The sequence below is a fragment of the Hippichthys cyanospilos genome, chromosome 11 (genome assembly GCF_059441005.1).
Source record: "Hippichthys cyanospilos isolate Australia breed blue-spotted pipefish chromosome 11, RoL_Hcya_1.0, whole genome shotgun sequence".
NCBI lineage: Eukaryota > Metazoa > Chordata > Actinopteri > Syngnathiformes > Syngnathidae > Hippichthys > Hippichthys cyanospilos.
Genome location: NC_142379.1, coordinates 10,224,881 through 10,249,087, shown reverse-complemented (window position 1 = coordinate 10,249,087; position 24,207 = coordinate 10,224,881). Strand labels below are relative to the sequence as shown.

The 24,207-nt window shown below is 38.6% G+C and overlaps 1 protein-coding gene and 1 long non-coding RNA gene across 5 annotated transcripts in view; one reads left to right on the top strand and one right to left on the bottom strand.

Annotated features, from left to right (window-relative positions):
* rsrc1 (arginine/serine-rich coiled-coil 1) overlaps positions 1-24,207 on the bottom strand; it is a 124,382-nt gene that overhangs the window by 76,637 nt on the left and 23,538 nt on the right. For both annotated transcript variants that reach the window (XM_088427778.1, XM_088427779.1), the window contains exons 4-5: positions 23,905-24,102; positions 4,016-4,052 (exon numbers count right to left, since the gene is read on the bottom strand). In XM_088427778.1, the coding sequence (XP_088283904.1) occupies positions 4,016-4,052; positions 23,905-24,102 (235 nt within the window). The remainder of the gene's footprint in view (positions 1-4,015; positions 4,053-23,904; positions 24,103-24,207) is intronic.
* Positions 14,716-19,226, top strand: LOC148415841 (uncharacterized). Of its 3 annotated transcripts, none has more exons than XR_015867224.1 (4): positions 14,716-14,888; positions 16,656-16,860; positions 17,288-17,383; positions 18,779-19,226. It is a non-coding gene; the product is annotated as an uncharacterized LOC148415841 (long non-coding RNA). The 3 variants fall into 3 exon arrangements; XR_015867223.1 differs by having other exon boundaries at positions 17,275-17,383; XR_015867222.1 differs by having other exon boundaries at positions 16,656-17,383.

Genomic DNA, 24,207 nt, shown 5'->3' with positions numbered 1-24,207 from the left:
CATTTGTTTCCTCGCGAAGCCTTTTAATAGGTGTCAATTATGTATTATTTAATCTAATCAACCAATAATCAGACATACGGTCATTTCTTATTCCCCCCAGTGACTGTTGATTAACCAATTACTTTTTAATTAGTATTGTTTAGTGGAAAAAGCAACAACTAAACAATAATTAACCAGTCAAATGAGAGGAACTGGGGTTATACTCATCAAACCTTTTGAAACTGATTGAGTTACTGGTCCAGCCATAGTAAATCCAGATTTTTGTAAATATCTCATTTTGATTAAACACAAAAGATCATGTATTGCTGACTCTGAAATCATAATATTTTGACCATTTTAAGTGAAACATTCACCCAAAGGATTACTCGATTATGTAATAGTTGTCTTTTAAACTGATAATCGATTATTTCTTAATTGATTAATTTTGACAACTCTATTTGCCAACTCTCTATTATGTGCCTCAGCAGTTCAACTTTGTTTTGATACAGTCATTAACCTCTCTTGAAGCTCCTACGACACGCATGCTAAAATGTTAATAAAACATTGACTTCAACAACGACCTCCTCATTGAGACCACAGCACAATTAATTAAGAAAACCTTCATATGAACGAAGAGGGAGGGGGAGCAGTTTGAAAGAAAAACTAAAAAAAGATCAAAACCAAGACAAGCTGAACTATTCAAAGATTTTGGATGGTGTTCTAATCATTGCACATTTTGAAAAGCCTTCCTAAAATAAGGATGCTATTAAGAAGAAAGCTCAAACAATACAGATTGATTAATAAAAGAGAGTGATGGTTTTATTCCAACAGTTTCAAGACAGGGATCTAAAGGAATAATATGTCTCCGGCTTAGTTGGGTTGACGTGCTCATCTGGAGAGCAGTACATCAGCAGAGAGTCATAAATGCCTGTTTGGAAATCTGCTGGGATGTTTATGTGAGCGACTGAGGGGGAACAACATTTTGAACACTTCTACAAGTCTTCCTCAGGGGGGAAAACATGCTCCATTATTTACTGTTCCCAGCCCGGAGTCGTAATCAAGAGCACCGAGCTCCCCAGGCAGCGGAGTGCCGGGGTGCAATCTCCCTATAAGCATAAACACACCCATAAATTCAAACGTGCCGCCGCAGTCGCAGGGGTTGAATTCCTGGAGACATTTTGCACTAAAATATACAGCGATAAAGGAACGGATGTGTACTTTTATCACTGTGTGTGTGTAAAGTTAAAATGCAATGTAATGTTAAAAATATACCCGAGTGTTCGAAAACAAGCGCCTGCAGGGAAGCGACGATGACTCAAATGCTACTGCACGTTATCATTTGTTTGTTAAAAATCAGATTAAACATACAATCTAATCAGATCCCCATCAAAAATTACTTGTGACGGTCGGCGATTCACTACCATATTTTTACTCAAAATACGACCTCGGCTCTAAAAGATGCTCTGTCTCAATACCGCAATTTGTAATTGTTTAACCGTACCATGACAGGATTACTAATTCTGCCTATCTATATACCCACTAGTTAGGGCTGGGCAATCAATCAAATAAATTAGTCATTTTAAAACAGATTTTGAACCTTAAAGATGTAAAAATTAGCTACTATAAATAGTGAAGTCAATGTTTTGCAAAAGTTGAAAAATGCTGCATGAATTGGTTTGGTTTACAAGGCATAGTCATAAAAGTTACTAACTAATAAAAAACTCATTCAGTGCCCACCATTTTCCAACCCTCTTTCAATCTGATAAACAAAAAAACAAAACAAATCATTAAAAATTGAAAAATCTTTGGGATTGAATGAAGTAATTTTGACATTTAAGCAGGTCCCAACTATGAATGTTAATTTTACTTAAAAACTGATTTAAAATCTGTGTATACAGAATTATTGCTGTCTAAATAGTTCCCACACGTTTCATGTTTTAATAAGTCTAACCTTTAAATGTTTGTTGAGTTTACTACTTGAACTAAAATAGATTAAAATCATGATCGAATGAATGCTCTACGACACATTGAAAAAAAAAAAATCACCGTAATATTTTTTTGTTATTATTCAAATGCAGGTACAGGAAGGGACTTCGGGCGTCAAGGGGGTGTGAGATTTTACGATCTAATTTTTAATTCGGTTACGCGAACAGTACAATTTATTAACAAATTAAGAGCAAATTAATTGGAACACGAAGCAATTTATTGCTAAATTGTATTATAGAAACTGCTTTGCAAAACACTGTATGCCTTTATTTTGTTAAGTTTTATATGAATGTGTGTTATTATATGCAGTGAATTATGATGATCTTACACAAGAAATCTTCTAGAAGTTGAATAAAATACACCAAGAGACACCAGTACAAAAGTAGTTCCAAAGTTTTATAAATATTCTAGCCCAGAGACGTATTTTTACATATCTTTCATTAGTCTACATATTCAATGTGAAGGTATTTAGTTATTTATTCATCAAGTGTAAGCGTGAAGGAGGGTTGGCACTGAATGAGTTAAGTAGTTATTATGTATTGTAACGTGTCTTGTAAACTACTGGTCCAGCATTCTGCCACTTTCACAAAACTTCGACATCATGATTAAGTGAATTTTCAAATCTTTGATTTTTATGAATTAATTGACAAATTAATCAAATTAATTTGATTTCTTGCCCAGTACAGTGTTGTCATCAAAAAAACAAACAAAAATGTTGGGACACACTGTCTTAAACTACTCTTCAGTAACTGCATATAACTTTTTTATAGTTTATAGAAGCTGCATTTATAATGTAGTCTTTTAAGCTGAGTATATCTTGTGCGCTGAAGGCTATACGCAAAGTGATTAATATTGTTAATGCACGTAAACCACTCTTAAATTATTCACATGACCTTTTATGGAGACTGCATTATTGGATATCATCGTTTCCATGCACTTGTTCAGATCTGCTCTCTGTAACTTGCTATGGTTGTACAAACCATCTTATCCTTTGAGATTTATAGTAATTCCTTAACATGATGCTTGATAGAGGGATTTTGATCAGCACTTAATACATTTCAGTATCAAGAAAGGTGCAAACGCAGTCTGATTCCAAGGATGCATATTCATCTTAACACAGGTTTTGTCTGGGTTTTATGAACGAATATGTCAACAGTGTTGGTTCACCATTAGTCCCACTGAGGTTGTGTTGCAGCGCAGTGAATGAAATGCCTGCACGGGTATCTTGTATCCTGTACTGCGGGAGCAAAAAGCAGGTCATTTCCCACATTACTGCTCTGTCCCAACACGGTCAGAAATGTGAGAATTAACACGTAAGCGTAAGAACACACATAAATGATCATTTGTGGTAGAGATGGAACAAAAAGGCTGAGGTCAATTCTTCAGCCATATGCTGCAATGCAGTTCGAAAGCGTAAACTTAGAGGTTGGCCGTCATTGTGGCATATTCAGGGTCATTTGCGTAGTACACTCAGTGTGTGTGCATGTCTGCATGTGTGTGCGGAGTTTAGTATGCAGGGGGCCAGGGCGTGCGACATCCGCCGAGAACCAGGACCCTCGCTGACCCCCGTCTATAATTCATCCTGTGGAATAAGGGGCCAAAAGGAAAACCTTGGTTCTTTCCCACCCAAAAAGAGGAGCCAGAACCTTTTAGCTTTGTTGCATGGCACTGTGACCTCGTATTAAAGCAAGGAAGAAAGAAAGCCTAAAAATGGACATTAAATTTTCAGATTCTGCCCCATGAGAGCGTTTCCAGCGGACTCTCACTTTCATTGGTGCGTGTGTAGACCGTGTGGCAGTGTGTGTGCATTTCAGGGCTTTGAAAACTTTGAATGGTACGATTATTGTAATTGTCATTTCAAGTTAAGATTTGCTCTATAACTGTCGCTCAAAGCATTTTAAGGCAATTTAAGGTCATTCTGATTACACAGATGTGTGCGTGTGTATACACACACACACACGCATACACACACACATTAATATATATATATATATATATATATATATATATATATATATATATATATATTTATATATTAAACAGATCTTACCAGATGTTCCAATGCTGCTTTCATGCTCTCAGCATTCCTGCAACACAAAAGCACATTTACACACTATAAGTAGAGTTCACTCATAGTAAACAATCATGTTTTTCATTTAATATTCTCCCTTGTACTCTATGCTTGAGTGGTGAGCAGAATAACATTGTTGTGTGGACGTATCACAACCTCCCATAACTGATGTCATGTTGCTCCTGTTTTGCTTTGCCAGTTGAGCTTGAGCTCAATAGCACCTCTGCTGGATGCTCGCAAGTAGTGACCCTACCTTCTAAAAACTAATTCACCAACAATTTAGCTAGCTCTGTCTTTACTGTGCCTCTAATGAATCATAAAATGTTCAGAAACATTTTACATTTCTGATTAATTTGATACCAAGCAACATGTGCTTCAAAAAATTAGCTAAAATAATAAGACACAAATTATCTGTTAAGTGGGTTATTTTGAGCCATACTCTGAACAATAAAACAGCAAGCATTACTAGTAAAGTTTTAAAGCGAGCAGACAAGATGCAAGCTACATGTCATCGTCAAAAGTGTACAAGTTGTCTACCTTGTTATTTTGTATGAGTCTAGTCAAACCTGTGGAAAGCTTACAACCATGGAAAGATTAAAATTAAGCCTACAATTATTCATAATAAAAAATGTACGGATAATAAACAGTAGAAGCGGAAGAATGGCAAGCTTGGAAATGTGTGCGTGTGGGAGGTTGGGGGAGGGAAAGGCAAATTGGCAGTAAATAATAGATGCAATTTTGGCATATTTCAAATTTGCAGCAGTGGAAATCAAAAGATCAAGAGAATACAAACAGCCTCCGATACCAGCACCCCCGACCAACTCTGGTCCCCATTACTGACAACTGTGTGTGAGTGTGTGTGCGTGCGTGTGTGTCCGCGCATGAAGAGAAGGCAAGGCTTATCGACAGGCTTCAGTTGCTAATGCAGCCAGCAGCATCACAGTGTAAATCTATACCATCTCTAAAATTACATACTGTCTAATACACCCCAACCATCCCTTACCCTTTCCTCCCCAAAATCCATCCATCTATCTATCCATCACACCGACCTCCATAAATGCGGTCATTCCCACATCATTAATTTCAAATAAGGTCTGATGGAATGATACGAAGATAGCAAGATTGATAAAAAGGACCACAATGAAGATATGCAGCAATAGCATGCACCCTGGACAGTGTAATTAGATGTACTGAAATGAGGGCGTCTATGAGCCGGCACAATTTCAATGACTGCCAGTTAACCTCTGAAAAAAAGAGAATAGAGAAAAGACATTTACTTTTCTTTCTCAAGCAAAGCCGTCGTATTTGGGCCGAAGTCACCCTCAACGAGCCTCAAGGGTAAGAGTTGGGTTGAAACGAGTCCTTGGGTATGTTCCCCTATTCGAAAAAATGCAGCAGGTATTTTTTTTTAGCTTTGATTTGATTGATGAGTATAAATTGCCAAGAAATAGTCAAGCTAATTACAGCAACAACTTCAAAATAAACGTTAACTTCCCAAATGGACAATCAATACATCCCTTAGTAAGCTTGTATTTTGAAGTAAATCCTTGCAGTGTGTCACAGCTTACTTGACTCATAACTGATGTCAACAACATAAGATGTCGTGAAATCAAGTTTAATTGTTAATTATGCTTATTAAGGATGCTAAGGGCTTACAACCGCATAACTCAGAACAATTGTTTCCCACATATGTTAGAATAGCATTAATTCTGATGTAAAATATATATTATGTCATTTACAAGGCTTAAAATGAGCATATAAACCTCTAATTCAATATAGTGTGCATTCATTTTAGAGTGTTTGCACAAAACATCGCAAAACTGGAATACCCAATTAGCCGACTTTTCAGTAGGATATCTGAAACTCAAAATATTTGATAGCTGCAACCCTAGGTGAGACAAGATTAGTCATTTTGGGCAATCAGTCCAAAAGAAAATAATCTATTTTTTGTTCCTGAGTGTGCTGCTGTTTTGATTAGCAGCATCGTTCAAAAGGAAACAACGCTGCTCCTATATGAGCAGTATCATCTATAAGCGCCGATAATGACAAATTTGTATCCTTTTTCTCCCAAGGGCCAAAAGGGCGAGGTCTGTTTGAGGAAGGTGTTTATTTGTAGAAGATTAGCAGATCAATGTGTGGATAACTTCCATTGAGGGAAATTAGGAAACTATAAAGCAGCAAAGAAAATAAAGGGTCAAAAAGGTAACCATGAAAGACCGCTTGTTGTTTATTCAGTGTTTCTGGCAGCACAAAGTCAACCACTTAAGGCCAACTTCATCTGGACTGTAATTACATTACATTGTGACAAACAGCCCGCCACATTTATTACACATGGCGGGGCGCTCGGCGGGCAGACAGCGAGACATTTGTTACCGTGGTGACAGTGTGTGTAATCCACTAATGAAGCGCAATTAGCGGGAAACAATTTAACACAGGGGAGACACGGACACGCTCCCATCCCTCCTCCTCCTCCTCGTCAAGCATCCTTTCACTTTCTTCGACTTTTTTTTTTTTTTTGCCACATATCATTTCTTGATTAGAAAACACATTTTTAATGGCATTTAATCAGGAACTCATTTTAAATGTTGTCCTGACCTCATGTAGGGGAGTGAAGGTAATCTATTTTACACACATATTGAGTTCAAAACATCACATCATGTGATGAAGTCTTGAGGGAGCAAGCTCGCAGTTTCTGCTCATCCTCTTGCTGTCCTCACCCCTCCTTCCTCCTCTGTGCCTTTCCACGCAGCAGCAGTATTGATTTCTGAATTACGCCACAATATTAAATAATTAATATACTTGCCATGATTGATGTTTTGCATTAGGCCCATATTAGGTTATCAATCAAAATCCACTTGGTTTAATGTAATAATATTGAAAATGTGTCAGTGCCTGTTCATCCAATTTGTAGCAAAGGCAGGCCAGATAGTAATGGTCGGTGTAGCACAAGGCCTGGGAGACACGGCGGCCTTGCTCATTACAACCATTGCGGCGCATTACACAGCTGGCTCGCCGCCGAAGCAGAAAATGGAAGAGAATAAATAACCAGGAATTAGGGAGGCAGAGTGATGGTATATGCTACGATACGATTAGCTTGACATAATGAGTGTTTAAAAATCACTTGAGGATGTTACATCACAAATCTGAATTCACTTTGAACATTCAAGAAGTTCATATGTTACATTTAAAGTCTAGTTCAGAAACTTAACTTGTGACATGTTCACCATTTATTGACATCTGATTTTAATTACAAAAAACCTTTTTAACACGTTTCCATTACCCGCAGATATGCGCAAAATGCAAGTTGCGCAAAAGCAACCTGGAAAAGCAAACACAAAAAATCTTCCTAATATGGCAAAAAGTTTTTAGACTCATGAGGTTACTACATGTTACATGTTAAAATAAATGTATTTCGCAAACATGTAAAAGAAACACTTTTTTTTAACTTAATTCATCCACTTTTATCCATCTCGGGGGTCGGCCATTTTTCGAAGCGAGCAACGGCTAAAGAAAAGAAAACAATTTATTTCTAAAAGAACAGGAAGTGACAAATGTAAGTGTGCTGATGTTAATCACGATGGTCAATGAGGTGAAGCGGGACAAACAAACTAAGCAATGCCCAGGTCAATACTGACCACTTAACACAGTGGCTGGATCTATCAAACTGTCACCACTTCCTTAGAGTTCCCTTTGGTCTGCTTCACTTACCTATTCATAAAGATCTTTTAGGTTGGATTTACTCTGAACATTCGAGTGACGGTTGTGATTCAGTGCTTCTCCATTTCAGATGACACATATCTGTGTTTAAACTGACACACTACATGAAACAATCTACATGGATGAGCAATTGCACAAAAACAACTCCACAGTGTCAACACTGTAAAGTTGTGCTGTCCTGGCCGATACAACTGTTTCATTTCCGATAAAATACCGATAATGCAGCCTGATACTGAAATTGATCCAATATGATATCATCGGGTATGATGCATGCATTTTTTTTTGGTCAATTTTTCTTAGTTGGAAATGTTAGAAGAGACTTGATCAAGTGATACTATTCAATTGATCGGCAATAATAGGCGTGAGAAAATACAACCCATATATTCCAGACCTTTGAATAAAATAAAATGAATACAGAGTGAAAACAATTGACTGTTAAGCCTGGTTCAGAATGTCCAAGGAACAATTATAATGAAACCTGAAGAGGTCATCTTCAACGACACTCGCAAATGTTAGCCACAGTGGGATGGGGGCTGAAGGCATTGAATTTTTTTTTTTTTTTTTAAGAAATATTGATGGAACTGATTGCCAAACAAAAAAAAACGTGATTGCACATATATGCAGGAAGCTTTCTAATTTAGGTGCCTTTTGCCCAGATAACCGATTTGCACATGTTGGTATTTTGTCAGGCAAATTTATGAGGATAATGCTTTATGACCTGGAATGACTTCGCAGCTGTTTATTTTAAAGAGTTAGTCATTTGAATTTCTTAGCCTCTTAATGTGTTTGAGACCAAGTGAATTTTAATAGGTTCCTTAACATTTTTTTCAGTGTTTCTGAAAAGAAAAAAAAAAAAAAAAAAAACTCTAACAGACTTGTTTTATTTTCCCCGGATTTCTCACAAAAATTGAATTCTCCCTTGCGAATAAATGCTGATGTGTGTTCCGTCTCAGACGCAGCTATTTTGTGGGATTGTCTGTGTGAGAGAGACTATTGGTGATGACAAGCAACAATTCATGAATCAGTTGAGTTATCTCCATCTCTTTGTTCATTTCAAAACATGTGGTCGAAAACACAGAACACTCTAATCTTTTTATTTTGAGGTTGTAAAGAGTCTTTTGAGAGTGCGGGAGAGCTGGGATTGAGCCCAAATGATGTCATTATCACTGTCACTGTCATTGCCATATGGAAGTGGGCTGAAATTCCAAATTGAGAAGACATCTTGAATGAAGTGGTGCTGGGCTAAGAAATTAAATTACAAAGAAATAACTGAAGAAATGAAACTATCACTCCGCATATTTCTTAAAGGGATATATGACAATGGTCTTTACTTTTTTTTTTTAATCTCGTAAACTTGATGAATTATATCTACCTTTTGATGGCTTTCGGCATTCATACTCAAGTCACATATTGTGATAAGGGAACAGAAAATATCACCCAAAGAAAGCAGGACCGAAAGAGACATCATTTGTGACTGTGTGTGTGTGTGTGTGTGTGTGTGTGTGTGTGTGTGTGTGTGTGTGTGTGTGTGTGTGTGTGTGTGTGTGTGTGTGTGTCTTACCCAGCCCATTTGCCACAAATGCACGACTTGTCAAGCGTGTCATTGAGAATTCATATGTTGTGTGACAGCGGATGTAACGACAGGCATATTTATTAGAAAGTCAATAGGATAGGGGCCGAGCATTCCGCACGCGCAGAAGCGCACTCACACTCAAATAAAAGAAAGCATGCTGTAATAAACATTTCCCATCAGTAACATATGCCTTTTACTAACACAAGGCAAATGCTTGATATGAAGCAGTCAAGGGACACAATACAAGGAGTCTGGTATCCCCCCCTCAGACCTGATTGCTATCACCATAGCTCCTTTTAAACATGGATGCCAATTGAATTTGAAATGGCATTCTTATGTGGGCGCTATCATAGTAACCTCTCAGGAATTCTGTCAAAAATGGAAGTGAGGGCACAGACAAACAAACAAGATGGGGAAATGTCAGTGGCCGTCATCAAGGGCTGTAAATTCTCCATGCGACACCCAAGAAAAAGATGTTTTGTTTAGTTTTGTGCAAACAACTACCTGGACATCATCAGTGACTTCCCTGTGACTAATTAAAAATTGGAAGTTGTGTAGACTAATTCCCAATGTGAATGAGTGGGAATTGAACCGAAGCTTCCAGCAAAGAAGCCACTCACTTGACTTGATGAGACTGATGGATGTTTTTTCAAGCCGATGCAGATTCTGGTAGCAGGCAGAATAAAACAAAGATAACAAATGAATTGTCTGATTAATTTTAAAAATGGGCATTAATTACAAGCAAAACAATGGACTGTTCAATAATGCATTGTCCTTTAATATTTCCTACTGTACGAAAGAGAGAAAAAAAAGATAAAAACGGACACTTTTTTTGTTCACCCTTGAGTGAGATAAGTAATTTTTTAAAAAGTATTTAGAGACTGTGATTACCACTTTACCATTGCGACTAAAGTTATTGCGCAAACGCATTTGGAGCATATCAGAGAAGAGGAAAGGAAAATGGACTACTTTTTTTTTCAGCTTCATAGAGTGAAAGCAATAGCACACAAAAGAAAAAGCAAAAGGGAAACGTCAGGGAGCAATCAATTTCCCTGCGGTTTCTTCAATAGCAAGCAGGATCCTTTCAAATCTTCCAATTAGAGGCTTCCCTAATCAGAGTGCTACCTCTCCATTATTGAGAAGCAGACAATGACACCACCCAACATTCTGTTCGAAAAGTATGGAGATTGCCGCGCTGATACACAAAGACTAAAGCGCTGGGCTGCTATGGAGGGGTGGGATTTTGTCAGTGTTAAAATCACATGTGGAAATCTTTTGGCTCGCTAGAAAACTGATGGGGAACAATGGCAGCCCCGCACAGCATCTGTCATGGCACAATATAAAAAGATGATCTTGGCATCAAATGGACAAAAAAAAAAAGAGGGGGAGAAGACGGGGAAAAAGAGGGACGGGCGAGAGGTTATTCATTTGCAAATCAGTCACTGGCGCTCAGCTCTATTTCAAGCTAGGAGCGGGTGCCAGGAGTTAACAAGGTAATCACTTTCAATCCTGCCCTTCAATTGGACATCATACCCTCACAGCCCGAGAAGAGCATGGGTCTTTGCGAAGCGGGGATAGCAATCTGGCTGCACACCTGAAGACAAGCATGTGTGTGTGAGGACACGAGACATGTTATACATCTGCATATCTTTGTACACTCAATACGAGTGGAAAACTAAGCGTGGAATTACTAGAAACATATCTAAAAACCTCCTTCAAGTACACAATTGAGACAAACAGTGTTACCTTGAGATGCGTTGAATTTATTAAGTGATCAAGTTCGTAACTCAATCTACGCAAACAATAACAATATTTCCTTTTGAAATGAATTCATGTTCCATTCCATAAACCACCACCATTTTCCTACCAAGCAAAACAAGAACTGCATAAGGGCAAAAACATAGTAAAAGATCGTTAGAATATGTATATTTTCTAATTCCATATATGGCAGAATAAAATTTCAATAACCGATAAATTTAAAAAATAATAACAAGAAAAATAATGAATGAACTAATTTTCTGGGTCTTTTAAACATTTGCAAAAATCAATATATGAAATACATGTCTTTTTTCCCCCAGTTATTTCATTAACCATGACATATGAGAAATCTGCAATATTTTACTAACTATAAAATGTGCTTAATATTAGAAGCAGAAACGTAAACGTCGGTTGTTGTCAACTTCCACACAAGCATAAACTTTACAAAGAAAGAAATGTTTCAATATTTTGTCAGAATATCTATCATTAGTATGAACATGATTAGAGCAGTAAAGAGTATTTATCAACAATTGATTTTTATAATCTATTAATCGTTTCGAGACCTAGTTTAACCGAAAATTGTCAAAATTCTCAATGTTCAGCCTCTCAGCAGTGAATACTTTTTTTGATAGTAAACAAATGTAATATATTTCATTTGAAAAAAAATGCAGACATCTACTGTATATTGGAACAAAATTATCAACATTTTTATTTTTGCCAAATATTACAGACCAAAATCAAGATCTGAATCTAAATTCATGATTTACATTTTCTGCACTGTCAATTTGAAATAAAGTCCTGATTTTGTTAAAATAATGGAAATTACCACTAGTTTTTTAAATCCGATTCATTGATTAATCGAAAAACTACAACAAATTCATAGATTATTACAATTGTTACTGCCCAAAACCCTCATTTGTGTGTTTTTGTCATATATCACGACTGTTTTCCCTCTTTTCAGCTGAAAGCTTCTTTTTACCTGACATTTCAACATATTTCCATTTTAAATACAAAAAGACTGTTACAGGTGATATAGTCTGCATGACAAAATGGCTAAGCAGCAGCGAGGATCAGCCTACAGCGAATTGAAAAGCCGTACATGCAAAACGGTAGCGAAAGAAACCGTACGGCTAAACCTGTCCTAATCCTTTCCTCCTCTCTTTAGCTTGTGTCAGCTGTAACCGGCTGGCCCGAGAAGCAGTTAGCCTCAGTTAGCGCCTCATCTACATAATCAATATGACAACCTTATTTTTCTAATGCAAACAGGATTTTCTTGCTGAGCTGTGTTTGCTGATATGTGTGTGTGTGTGCATGCCCGGTCAGCCTCTGGCCAGCCTCAGTCATGGCCCTCTTTAGGCCTAATTAGATTAGGTGCGATTATCCCAGCTCTACCTTACAAGTGTACAGGCAGGATAAAGTGTTCACAAAGACCAGCCTGTCACAGAGACTAGGCTCTGACGTGCAGGTTATCGGGGGTCTGGAGAGACACGTTGCATACATTGTTATTCATTTCATCTCCACGCCGTGCCTTTTGCACTTCTCTTTTTTGCCCGCCACTCCTGTGGTGTCACGTTGACGTAATCACTAGCCGCGGGTAAGTCTTTCTTTCTGTCTGCCTGTCCGTCAGGATACAAAGCAAACATGGCCCCGAGCGCTCCGCGGCCTGGCCTGCGGGGAGAGACGTCAAGAGAGCGCCGGCGTGTACGATGGCGCGTCTCGCAGACTTCAAGGAAGCAGTACAAAGACAAGTTAAGATGAGGCGGCTGTTTCAGTGCACAGGACGGCCGAGATGCTACAATGGTTTGAGGCCTTGTCTACATAAACAGGGCTATATAAACCCACATATTCTCCCTCTCTTCGTGTATAAACCCAAAATCGGTACATATGGCTTTGTTTATCGGAAAGAAAAAAAACACTGCTACATAAATCTGTATTGTGCAGTTTTATTCACTTACAAGCATGCCAAGCCGCTATGGCAAGTAGTGTCACCAAATTCTGTCCAATCAGTAAAAACTTCTGTCTCTTAACGTCGCCGGCGACTTTGGAGAGTAGAGTAATGATGTACATCTTTGGTTTATGATTGCTACATACAAACAAGATCCAGAAAATTTGGCAAATCTCCACTGTGGTCGGAGGTTTTGAGAGCTTTGGTTTTAATACCCAGCCCCCAAAAAACGGACACGTATAACAGATTTATAGCACATTTAGCAGCCTTTTGCGAGACCCCAGCTAAGTATAGACGATGCTTGAGTCTGAAACACAAGCTTAATTTGTTCAATATGAAAAATGGGTGCATAGCAACAATTAGTAAAGAGATGTTACGACTGAAACAAAAATGGCATTGATAAACCCCTCCAACTAAAATATAGTTGCTACTGAGGGATTCTCATGACATTTATTTGACAATGTAACAAGTATTTTTATCATCTTTGATTAGTTGGTAAGAGCAAAACCTACAAATCTTATGAAGCTGCTGCCTAGCCAGGCATTAGTTTTGTTAGCGTCAAGTGGGCGCTTTAAAGTAAAAAATCAGTCTAACTCCAAAACCATACAGATACAGTATCAGCTAAGCATGAATGGTGTATTATAAAATTCTGTCAACACATAATTGAGAGGAAAGAACGTCAACAGAAACTCCAAAAAAGCACCACTGACATCAATTGACCATAATTGTATTAATGGGAATGGGCAGAGAAAATGTTTGTGGAAATAAAAAAACACTTTGGTCAGTCATTATGCTCTTAATTGGTTCAAAGGTCCCAAAGTTTGTTTTTAAGAAATTAATTACTAAATGATTGAATTATTTTAGCACTTCATTACTTAGAATAATGGCTTTTAGTTAATACTAAAGTATATAAGTATTATATATGTATATATGTATATATGTATATATGTAAGTAATTGATTACTTGAATACATGTTTAAAGTAAGGGATTACTTTAATATCTAATTACCTCAAACACACAAGCTGTTTTTACACTCATCAGCAATATCTTGCCAGAAAAGCCAACTGGAAAACATATCAAAATGACAGATAAATGTACATATAGGGCCAAAGTTAAGATTCAAGTATTGTTGCAGACACAATTTTTGGATCCAAATAAACTACCTGTATTATCAAAATGAAATTTAACTACAATGCTGAGACATCCTGAAATCAAAAGCATAAAAAAAAGTTCAATTTTATCGACTGTAAACTCACAAATGTGTTATTTGTTTTTGTTGGGGGAAAAAAAGTATTTTCTATAAAAACTTGGGTGAAGTACACATGAATAAGCCCTTGAAGAGGAGAGAAAATGAAACATTAACAGTGTGTTTCTTTACACCACAACAATCTTCTTTTTAAGCCCACTCCAAACAAACCACCATTTTTTTCTTGCAAGAGGAAAACATATTTTTGTCGACAAGTGCATTTACATAATGCTCTAAATCAAAGCTGGCCTGTCATGTTTCTTGCTCGTAACCTACTGCATACAATCCTGTCTTCTGGGTCATAAAAGGCCATAAAGGAGAGCAGTCGAGATCTTTAACAAACACTTGGCTTATACTGTTTCAATAAGTCAAATTGCATTAAAACAAGTTTAAAGGAGACTAAGGTATACACTGATGCAGAGAGCAGACAGAACAGAATAAAAGAGGGGAACGGGGTAATTGGATTGGGGAGGGGTATCAGTGTAAGTGTGTCCGTGTGTGTGTGTGTGTGTGTGTGTGTGTATGTTTCAGGGAGGTGGGGGACTTTTATTTGGCCGGATCTGGTCTCTGTCATCACACTCCAGGCCTGGCTTCTCTCCGTGCCTGCAGCAGGTCTCCAACACATCAACACACTCGGACACACACTCACAACACTAAATGTGTTAGCGCAACAAATCACCAACAGTCCCGAGAACCAGATTTGTCTTGTGTATTGTGTGTGTGTGTGTGTGTGTGTGTGTCATTTTTTTTCCCCATGCAAGTATTTGCATACTCCTTTAACAACTCACTAAATGGTTAAGCAGATTACAGAGCGCACTAAGTGGATTGTCACAGCTCGCTATCGCTCACTGGGGGTGTTTCTCCTGTGATTAAAAGTGGCCAGATTTGCCCCTCACTCACACACAGGCACATGCAGACATTTGCATGGGTCATTCACCGTTATAGTCCAAAGTCAATCCAAAAACAACAAAAAAAAGTATACAGAATTTGGCCAGGCAAAAATATTTGATTTTGAATCAACACTACACGTATGATGTTCACATAATACATTTAATTTTATGTGTACAATGGGTCCTTGATTTATGATGGAGTTCCGTATGTAAATATTTGGATGAGATACTTGAACGTCACAAATTTAAAATTAAAACCAGTACGCATAGCAATAACTGAGCATTCCTTTAAGTGGTGCGAGACTTGTCACTGAAAGCATATTCTTATGCCATGCGCCAGCCATGACTTCTGACTGCAATATCATATGTCAGGACCGTAACCTAGAAATGGCTTTATTATAAATATAAATGGGTTAAGAACCACATAAGGGTAAAAATAAGTTAACTACCATCAGCGTTCTGTTCTCCTTTTGGAAGAAGTTGTCAAAACCAGTGAATCAAAACAAGTTTGCATTAATCTTAAATAAAGGTCGAGTGAAGCTGTCCGTCTTGCATAAGAGAAAATGAGAAGCAACTTGCTCATTATTATCTTCATGGTGAAAGGGCACCTAATAATACAAGACAGGGGCCAGGAGAAAGCTACACCTACAACACTGTAGTGTGTTGCACAGTACAATATATTGAGAAAATTAGCACACTACTAACCCCTTTTTAATAAACAAACAAATAAAACAACTCATTGATTTGTGACCAAGCAAGAGAATCCAAACCTTGTGAGGACGCTATTTGAAGTCTTTTACCTCCCAAAATCCCAGTTCCATAGTCAGCCACAGCCTTGAGTCTTTCACACTCAACAAACACACACACACAAAGCAGCGGCCACATCCATACCACCCATGCACATGCTCCCGACAGGCTGAGAGGATGCCGCAGGCTTTGGCTACCTACTTACATACACACAAAAACACACTTGCTTTGTACACTTACTATGTATTACCAACACTAATGAGCTGATAGATGTTCAACGGAGGCAAAGAACCAAGCAATCATTTCCTTGGTGTAAAGCGAGGAGGGAGTAAGAATCGACAGCAACACTATCTGTGTGTGTTTTGTGTGTATACCTAGGGTGTTATTTTGTTTTCTGTACGCCTCACAGCAATGCATCTTGCGGAGGTTAAGGCTGAGCGATGTTGTAGCGCTAGCTAAGCGGAGGCCTGCGGCTCCTGCTGAGACCCCATTGGCGAGGCTGGGTACTGTTCAGCTTTGCCGAGGGAAAATGCAATAATGAGAGGAATCACTGGATGAAATCAAACAGGACCGATATGAAAAATTGTTTTCATCTGAAAAGCTTGAGTGAATAAGACAAATGCTGAAGCGCTTCACACAGAAAAGACATCAGAAGACGCTTTAATGAAACGTAGACTGTTATTTGGCATGTATAACCCAGAGCTCATTATAGCTACTTCACTTTTACATATACTGGGAGAAGACATCGCTTCGTGCCGATCTCGGTCCCTGACCTACTCGGCCTTTGCCCGCATCACACACCAAATGACACGAGACAGAGACTGGCGGACCCAGAACAGACTGGAAGTTCATCTTAATTGGAAAGACCTCACGATAGAGGATGTGACGCCAGGATGCCCGGCCACATTCTTGCACCACCTCAGTGATCCGAAAGTGGAAAGCAAAAGGTATGGTTAAGTACTGAAAGATTAGACAGAAGTTACTTAAAGAACTGAAGATAAAAAGATGCGTGTCTATGCCAGCACAAAAAGGCCTAAAAAGTAATCACATTAAGCAGGACAGTTTTGTTCAGTTACACTTTCAAAATGACTAACGTGTCACATGAGCAGCAGAATTTGGACATAGAAGCAGACAGGACACGGAAGTAGGAAAACATTGAAGTTGGAAAACAAGATCTTGGACATTAGACTTGTAAATCTAGATCTGCACCACAACAAAAAATAACAAAAATAAAAGGAAGAAGCAACAACAGCAATGTACTAACATAGAGATGTGAAGGTCAATTTCAAAACTTCAAAATAAACACACTAAATAATACATGGACAACAAAATGACAATGAAATTTGGCTTTTATTGTGAAGTTTGTGTTCACAGCTATAGTGACAGTGCAGAATGCTTGACTCCTCCTTTGTATTACCATCAAATCACAGAAAAACCTTGGCACAAGTCTCCAGAATTAGCAACTACGAGGTAAGCCACTGTACTTACACATACTATAGCAGGGAGAATCCCGTAAAATATTGTATGCTTATCTACGCATATGTTTGCTGCTGTATGACTTGTTGAGCAGTCAATTTGATGCAATCATGCTCGCTTTCGTTTCACTGGCGGTCATATAATTAATCTTGAGTTTAGCAATGATAAAAACTGTTGATTTCGCCAGTTGATTGTGTTTAGAGTGGTAAGGTATGGATGGGCATGCTATGATTAAATAGCAGGGAAGCTTCTTCAATTGGTTTGATTTAATAACTGTCGCATGGAGGAAAATTACCAACCACACTACTTCAGCACTTTACACTGGAATGCATTCAAAGACCGGTCAAAATGTGGGAACTCTGAAAGAAATTGATTTTTACTGCATTTAACAGCAGCGACTACAATAAAAACTAAACAATGCTTGCTTTTGATTCATAACGGCCACACAATTACGTTGCATAAATCAATGATTCCATATGCATTGCGCTATATGAAAAAAAAAAAACTTAATACTGTACTGTCTTTGAGGTGACAGAGGTTATTTTGAATCCTTTTTAGTGTTTAAGCAAATTTCAAGTAATGAATAAAAATGATCATGATTAGCTGACGAATCGTAAAAATAATCGTGATTAAGCGACTATTGAAAAAATCGTCAGGGACAGCCCTACACCACAACGACATTTACAGCTTGATGTTGACTATCTCATAATGTGTTTTTGACAAGAGAATAACATCCCTGTAAAAACAGGTCGGTGTTATAGTGCAGCAAACTAACATCAAGAGTGGGGAAATATTGCAATATACAAAAACGAAGACGGAAAGTACGGTCACTTGCAAAATATGTTAACCTGTTCTCAAATACAAGTCTAGTCAATTTTATCTATATAGTGTCCAATCACAAGAGAAGTTAACTCAAGGCACTTTACAAAGTTTACACATTAAGCAGGTCAAGAATTGCACACCTCATACATTATGCATATGTACATATATAAGAAAACCAAGTGAACCCCACATCAGAAAGCACTAGGCAAGGGAGGCAAGGAAAAAAAATAGTCTATCTAAAGAAGAAAACTCGAACAGAACCCAAGCTCTGTGGGACAACCGTCTGCCTCGACTGGTCGGTTTGCGATAGGGAGAAGGAATAGAGGAACAGAGGGGAGAGTGGGCACAACAACAGCTGTATCAACAATAGTAATAGTCCCATCGTGCCAATTATTGAAAATGTTCAGCAGAGGCACAGTACCGAAAGGGTGCAGTAAGACACATTCCTTGGTTTGACAGCATTTTAATGTGCATAAATGCAAGCAAAATTTCAAATTGCTGGATATGCTTCATTACTGTCCTTTGTTTTGGGGTTTCTGCTCAGATTTTCTTTTTTTCTTTTTGCAGCGCTACACATTGCCATGTTGGCATGATGTCATAAATGTTGGAGATATTGCCTCAAAATCTACAGATCCCACAATGGAACTAAGTCCCAGATGAGATTTTTGAAATAGCCAACTAAAATGATCTTAAAACAAAACCTTAAAACACACACCCTTATAAAGCGTCAATAGCATTGCAGCATTTCCTGATAACAGCCCCTTTTAAAGTTTCCCTCCTTTTGTGTTGACAAACAGCCATCTGTTAACTTGAGTCTCCACTTGACGCTTGTTCTCTCCAGTTGGGGAATGGATCACAACAATAGGTGAAGAATGCTTCTGTCAACCGTGTGCTTAGGTGCAGGTGCACACTTGTTCATACAAGCCGTGAAATTAAAGAGGACAAATTCACACATGCATCCATGTACAGTATGTTAACACATTGCTCCTGCCCAATAAAAGAGGAAAAATGAAAATGGGATGTTTCTTTTTTTATAGAACAGAATGAGAAGGATGTCTATTAAAAAGATGAGGGTTCTCTCTATTCCTTTCCAAACATGTGGAGTCAAAATGTTTTTATTTTGGTTTAGAAATTTTGTTTTATTGTTTGACTACTTTGATTTGTTTGCTTCCTTGTTTTCAGTGTGCCATCACATGTTTGAAATAAAGCCTTAATTCCTTCAACATTACAAAAATTGTAGCTCTATGTTTTTCATTGAATGGAATGGTTTGTTGAGGTTGGCACACTCAAACTGCATTTTAGTCAATATTTCCAAAAGTTACAACCATAAAAAAAAAAAAAATCTCACAATAGGGTAGATGTAACGACCAAAACTCCCAGGTATATCCTCATGAGAAGCAGCCATTTCCTTTTGTGTGCACTACTGTGGGCATTTTTTGGCGGGGCCCATATCTTTTGACTCATTTGAGCTACTCTAATAAGTCCTAATGTGCTCGATAGAAGACATCCAGCCCTTTCTGATGATGTCTCATTTTTGAGTGGGACGCAATTAGCTTCGGTGTCTTTTTGAGAAAAAATGGACACAATTGAAAAGGATCAGATCTCAGCTGGGATCACAAACCTGATGCTAACAGGTCCAAGGTAGCCACCAAGAAGCACGTTGTGGTTTCCTCGAAAATGCAGCAGTGATCATTTGAAATTTTTATGAACACTGACGAGTATCAGTGAAGGTAGCTGGGATCGTTCAAGGCCGTAAATGATTGCAAACTCTTGTCAAACGGTCGTCAGACATTTGCCAGTGCTGTTTTGTTGCAAGGAAATTTTGAACATGTTCAAAATTGTGGTGAACATTTGCGACCATGGACAAACCCAGACGAGTTTAAGAGTCATTGGCTACACCAACACTTGCCATTGTTGGTCCCTCTATATTATTATATATTTACATTAAACCTTGGATGCATTAAGCATGAAAGGTACTTGCAATTATGGTAATGCCAAACTGTTGATTAATTGGGCCGATTAATTAACAGTTGGGATGTGAATTTGAAGAAAATTCATCAATCACGTGAAAACGAACAATTTCTATGGCATCAACAAATCTAGGGAAAGGGCAAAACAAAACACAGCTGGCCCCCTGACCCTGGACAACAGTCTGCTAAATACCCACAATCTCACTCACCCACAAGCACACCTACAATCACCCACTTAACCCTTTGCCATAGGTGAAAAGCAACAAGATCTCGTAACAAGAGCTCGTCGTTTTCAATGAATTTTGCATGAAAACACGCCGCCGGAGCAAAGTTGCCTGCTGTCATACTAGAGGAGTGCTAAATGTTTAATGACGACAACAGCACGTGCACAACAGTGTGGGTTGTCAGGGTGCCGCTCTGAGGCCCCCGCCCCTCTTTCATCCTGACAGACTCTCGAAAAAGCTCCTGATCCCCCTGCCATCAACATGGCTCTGCCTCACTTCTTTCCTCCCACCCAGCAAGGAAACCTGGATGTAAATGAGCTTGGAGTACAACAGTGTGTGCGTGTGTTTGTGAGTAAGTGATAAAGATCACAGGGGTTTAAAATAAGACCCAACCCCCTACATCACCATTAGACGAAGACGGGAGGAAATGAGGGAGAAGACGAGGTGGCAGGCGCAGACAGGATGCACAGCTGCAATCCTTGTTTTAAAATATTCCTCAAACATTTCACATCTGTCAGCTGTCTTTCTTCGGCTAAAGGAGCATTTGTCAGCCTCCTCATCTCCCATGGAAGCACGTGAGGAACATGTATGTCATCCCAGTTTAGGCTGCCGATAACGACATGACAAGGCCCACAGATAGACCGGCTACACTTAGAGGGGAGACAAAAAACTTTAGGATCCAGTTGTTTTTTGTTTGTTTGTTTTTTAAAGAGGGCTTTGCAGTATCGATACTGCCAGCAATATTGCAATTGGGATTTAATATGCATTCATTTTTTCAACGACCCTTTCTCGTGTATTTTTAACAAACTTATAGGCTTAAATAACGTTGGCAAGCAATTTAATGACAATATGATAAGCAGCACATAATTGATTGCTCTCTGAAGTTGTTGAGGCAGTTTTTGGGGGGTGGGGGGCAGAATATGCATCCTTTAAAACAGTGGTAAATATAAGGTATCTATAAAGGTCAATACGAAAATGTCCAATATGTTTATTACCGGTAATACCATCACTCCACCATGACCACATGTCAGAATAGGCAGTGTGAACCATATCAAAACCTGCCACAGGTGGTTGGATGTGGACACACAGACACGCACACATAAACCTCAGAAGTTCATATGTGCGCTCAAATGAAGACAGGCTAAAGCGGGGTCAGCGATAAAGAAGGAGATTCCTATCAATGCTGAAGGATATTGAAGCCTTAATACGAAAATAGATATTGTAGTCTGGCTTAACATTTTCTTTGATAGCTTTATTTGTTTTACGGATAGCGATCTAAGAAAAGCAATATATAATGGCAGAAAATATATGGACCACTATTCCTTTAAAAGAAATTGCACGTGTGGCTAAAATGAATTTTGAATCTTGAAAGCTGCTTTAAGACCTCTGCTTGACAAGCCTCATGAGATTAAATGTGAACAGTTGGCTTTTCCTTTTGGCTTTTTATACCTCTTATTTAAAAAAAGAAATATTTTATGGAAGACAAAGTGGTGGCTGTCCTGAGCTTTGACAGAGGTCATTAAACATGCAGCACAATGAGCTGGAAATGTGCTACATATTTGAAAAACTGTGGGATTTCTTTTGTGTCAAACAAAAGCTCATGCGGAACTGGTCAGTGTTAACATTTGATATTAATGATTCCACTAGACGAGGCTTGCAATTTGGGCTTGCAGTACAAAGAGAAGAATAAAATAATCTAGCAAGCAATAACATTTTTTTCCAGCCTTCCCACAACTTTATATATGACCAGCAAAGAGTCATGCTCAGTTCATCACAAAATGAATAATGACATATAGACTAAAACAGTAAGTGTGGTTGGAATAGCCCAGTTACTGTGCATCTGTTATTGTATTCCTATGAGATAAAATTTATTGAGGTTTGTTAATAAATTGAGATTGGCTAGACAGTCAAAATTTCCATAAACCACCCACTTCAGATTGATTTTAACTTGTGAGTTCAGTCCTCCCACACTGATGTGAGGCTGAGCAGATGGTGTGCATCACTTGACGGAATCCGCTCTTAAGCGCACACATACATCAATCAACATTCAATCTGACATTTTAAAACGGTGAAACTCATATTCTGTGTGAGCGTCCAAAAAAAAAGTGGGCAGGGTATTATTTTCTAACACAGCTATTGTTCAGCAATATGAACATTACTGAGGCTCTATGAGTAAAAGTCCATCCATCCAATTTCTAGAGCCGCTTATCCCCACAGGGGTCGCAGGCTTGTTGGAGCCTATCTCAGCTGGCTTTGGGCAGTAGGCGGGGGACACCCTGAACTGGTTGCCAGCCAATCACAGGGCACAAAGAGACGAACAACCATTCAAGCAACCAATCACACCTAGGCTTGAGGAGAACATGTAAACTCCACACAGGAAGGCCGGAGCCAGGAGGATTTGAATGGGACCTCTGAACTGTGCGGCCGACATGCTATTCACTGTGCCACCGAGCTGCCCATGAGGAAAAAAAAATCTTAAAATCCACAGTGCAATACAAATTAAGCATTAATGTGTTACATCCATTTAATCCAGTTCAAACAAACACAAATGACAAGAATTACAGTCCTTATAGCTTCATTAAGTTGCACTACGCAATGCTTCTGTGAACCATATGTATTTATTCATTTTATTTATTTATTTATTTTCAAAGAATCGATATACTGTTTACCTATGATTTCATATCCTGAAAATAGAAATAGAATCAACACCTATTGAAATGCACCGGGAGGAAACAAATGCTACCTTATTCATTCGAATTGTTCAAATTAATCGGCTAAATAATCAGTCATTTCTATTTTTTTCTGCCCCAAAAATCAGCATCAGCCCAAAATAAAAAAAAAAATCCTTATTTGTTGGTTTGATGTGTGTTTAATTTAACATGACTTGAAGCAAAGTTTTCTTTGCAAGGTGAGCATGAGACATTGGAAAAGGATTAAGATTCTATTTTTGTGAACATCAATAGGGCGGTTTGACCTGAAGCAAATCTCTCCTCCAACTTTGAAAACAAACCTGTTAAGTCAACAATGCAATTCGCCACGGCTGTCAGTGATAGGTTGCAATTTACTAGCTTTTGTCCCATGACAAAAGCATTATAGGCACTAGAGATGCATGGAATCTTTTTTATGCAGTGAGGTTTATTGCAGTCGGACCACGAGTGGCAAAAGTTGGGTTAAAGGTATCAAACTTCAACCAAGATTCTAAATATGGAATAACCTTCAACTTCTCTATCACCATGTCATCTTCTCTTACAAGAGGGAACTGGATCAGATTAACTGAAGCGTGCAGGCCGATGCTTGATTGCAGAAGGAAATTGAAGGAGAAAAGAGTGATGGGTAAAGGCATTGTGTGACTGATGGATGGAAGGATGATCTAGGCTAAGCTTCATATTTGGCCTCTGTTATACTCTGCGGAGTGGACATTAGGACTGATATGGGAGCAGCCCAGCATGCATCTGTTGGTGCATGTACACTTGCATGACAGGGCTTATTCATCACTTACCTCTTTTTCTCCGCCTTGTTCTTCTCTCTGTCCCTGTCCCGATCACGTCCTTTGTCTCGATCCTTGTCTTTATCTCGGTCGCGGCCCTTATGTCGGCTCCGGGTTCGGTCCCAGCTGCGGCTTCTTCGGCGGCCATGGCTTCCTCGGCCACTGCGGCTGCCGCTCCTGCTACGAGAGCGCCGATGGCGTGAATGAGACCTAGGAGATAAAAGGCACTTTTAGAGAAAAATAAAAATCTATTCACTCACACTGACACCTTTGGCCAAGTATCAGTCCTCAATCATGAATGTTATTAAACATTGC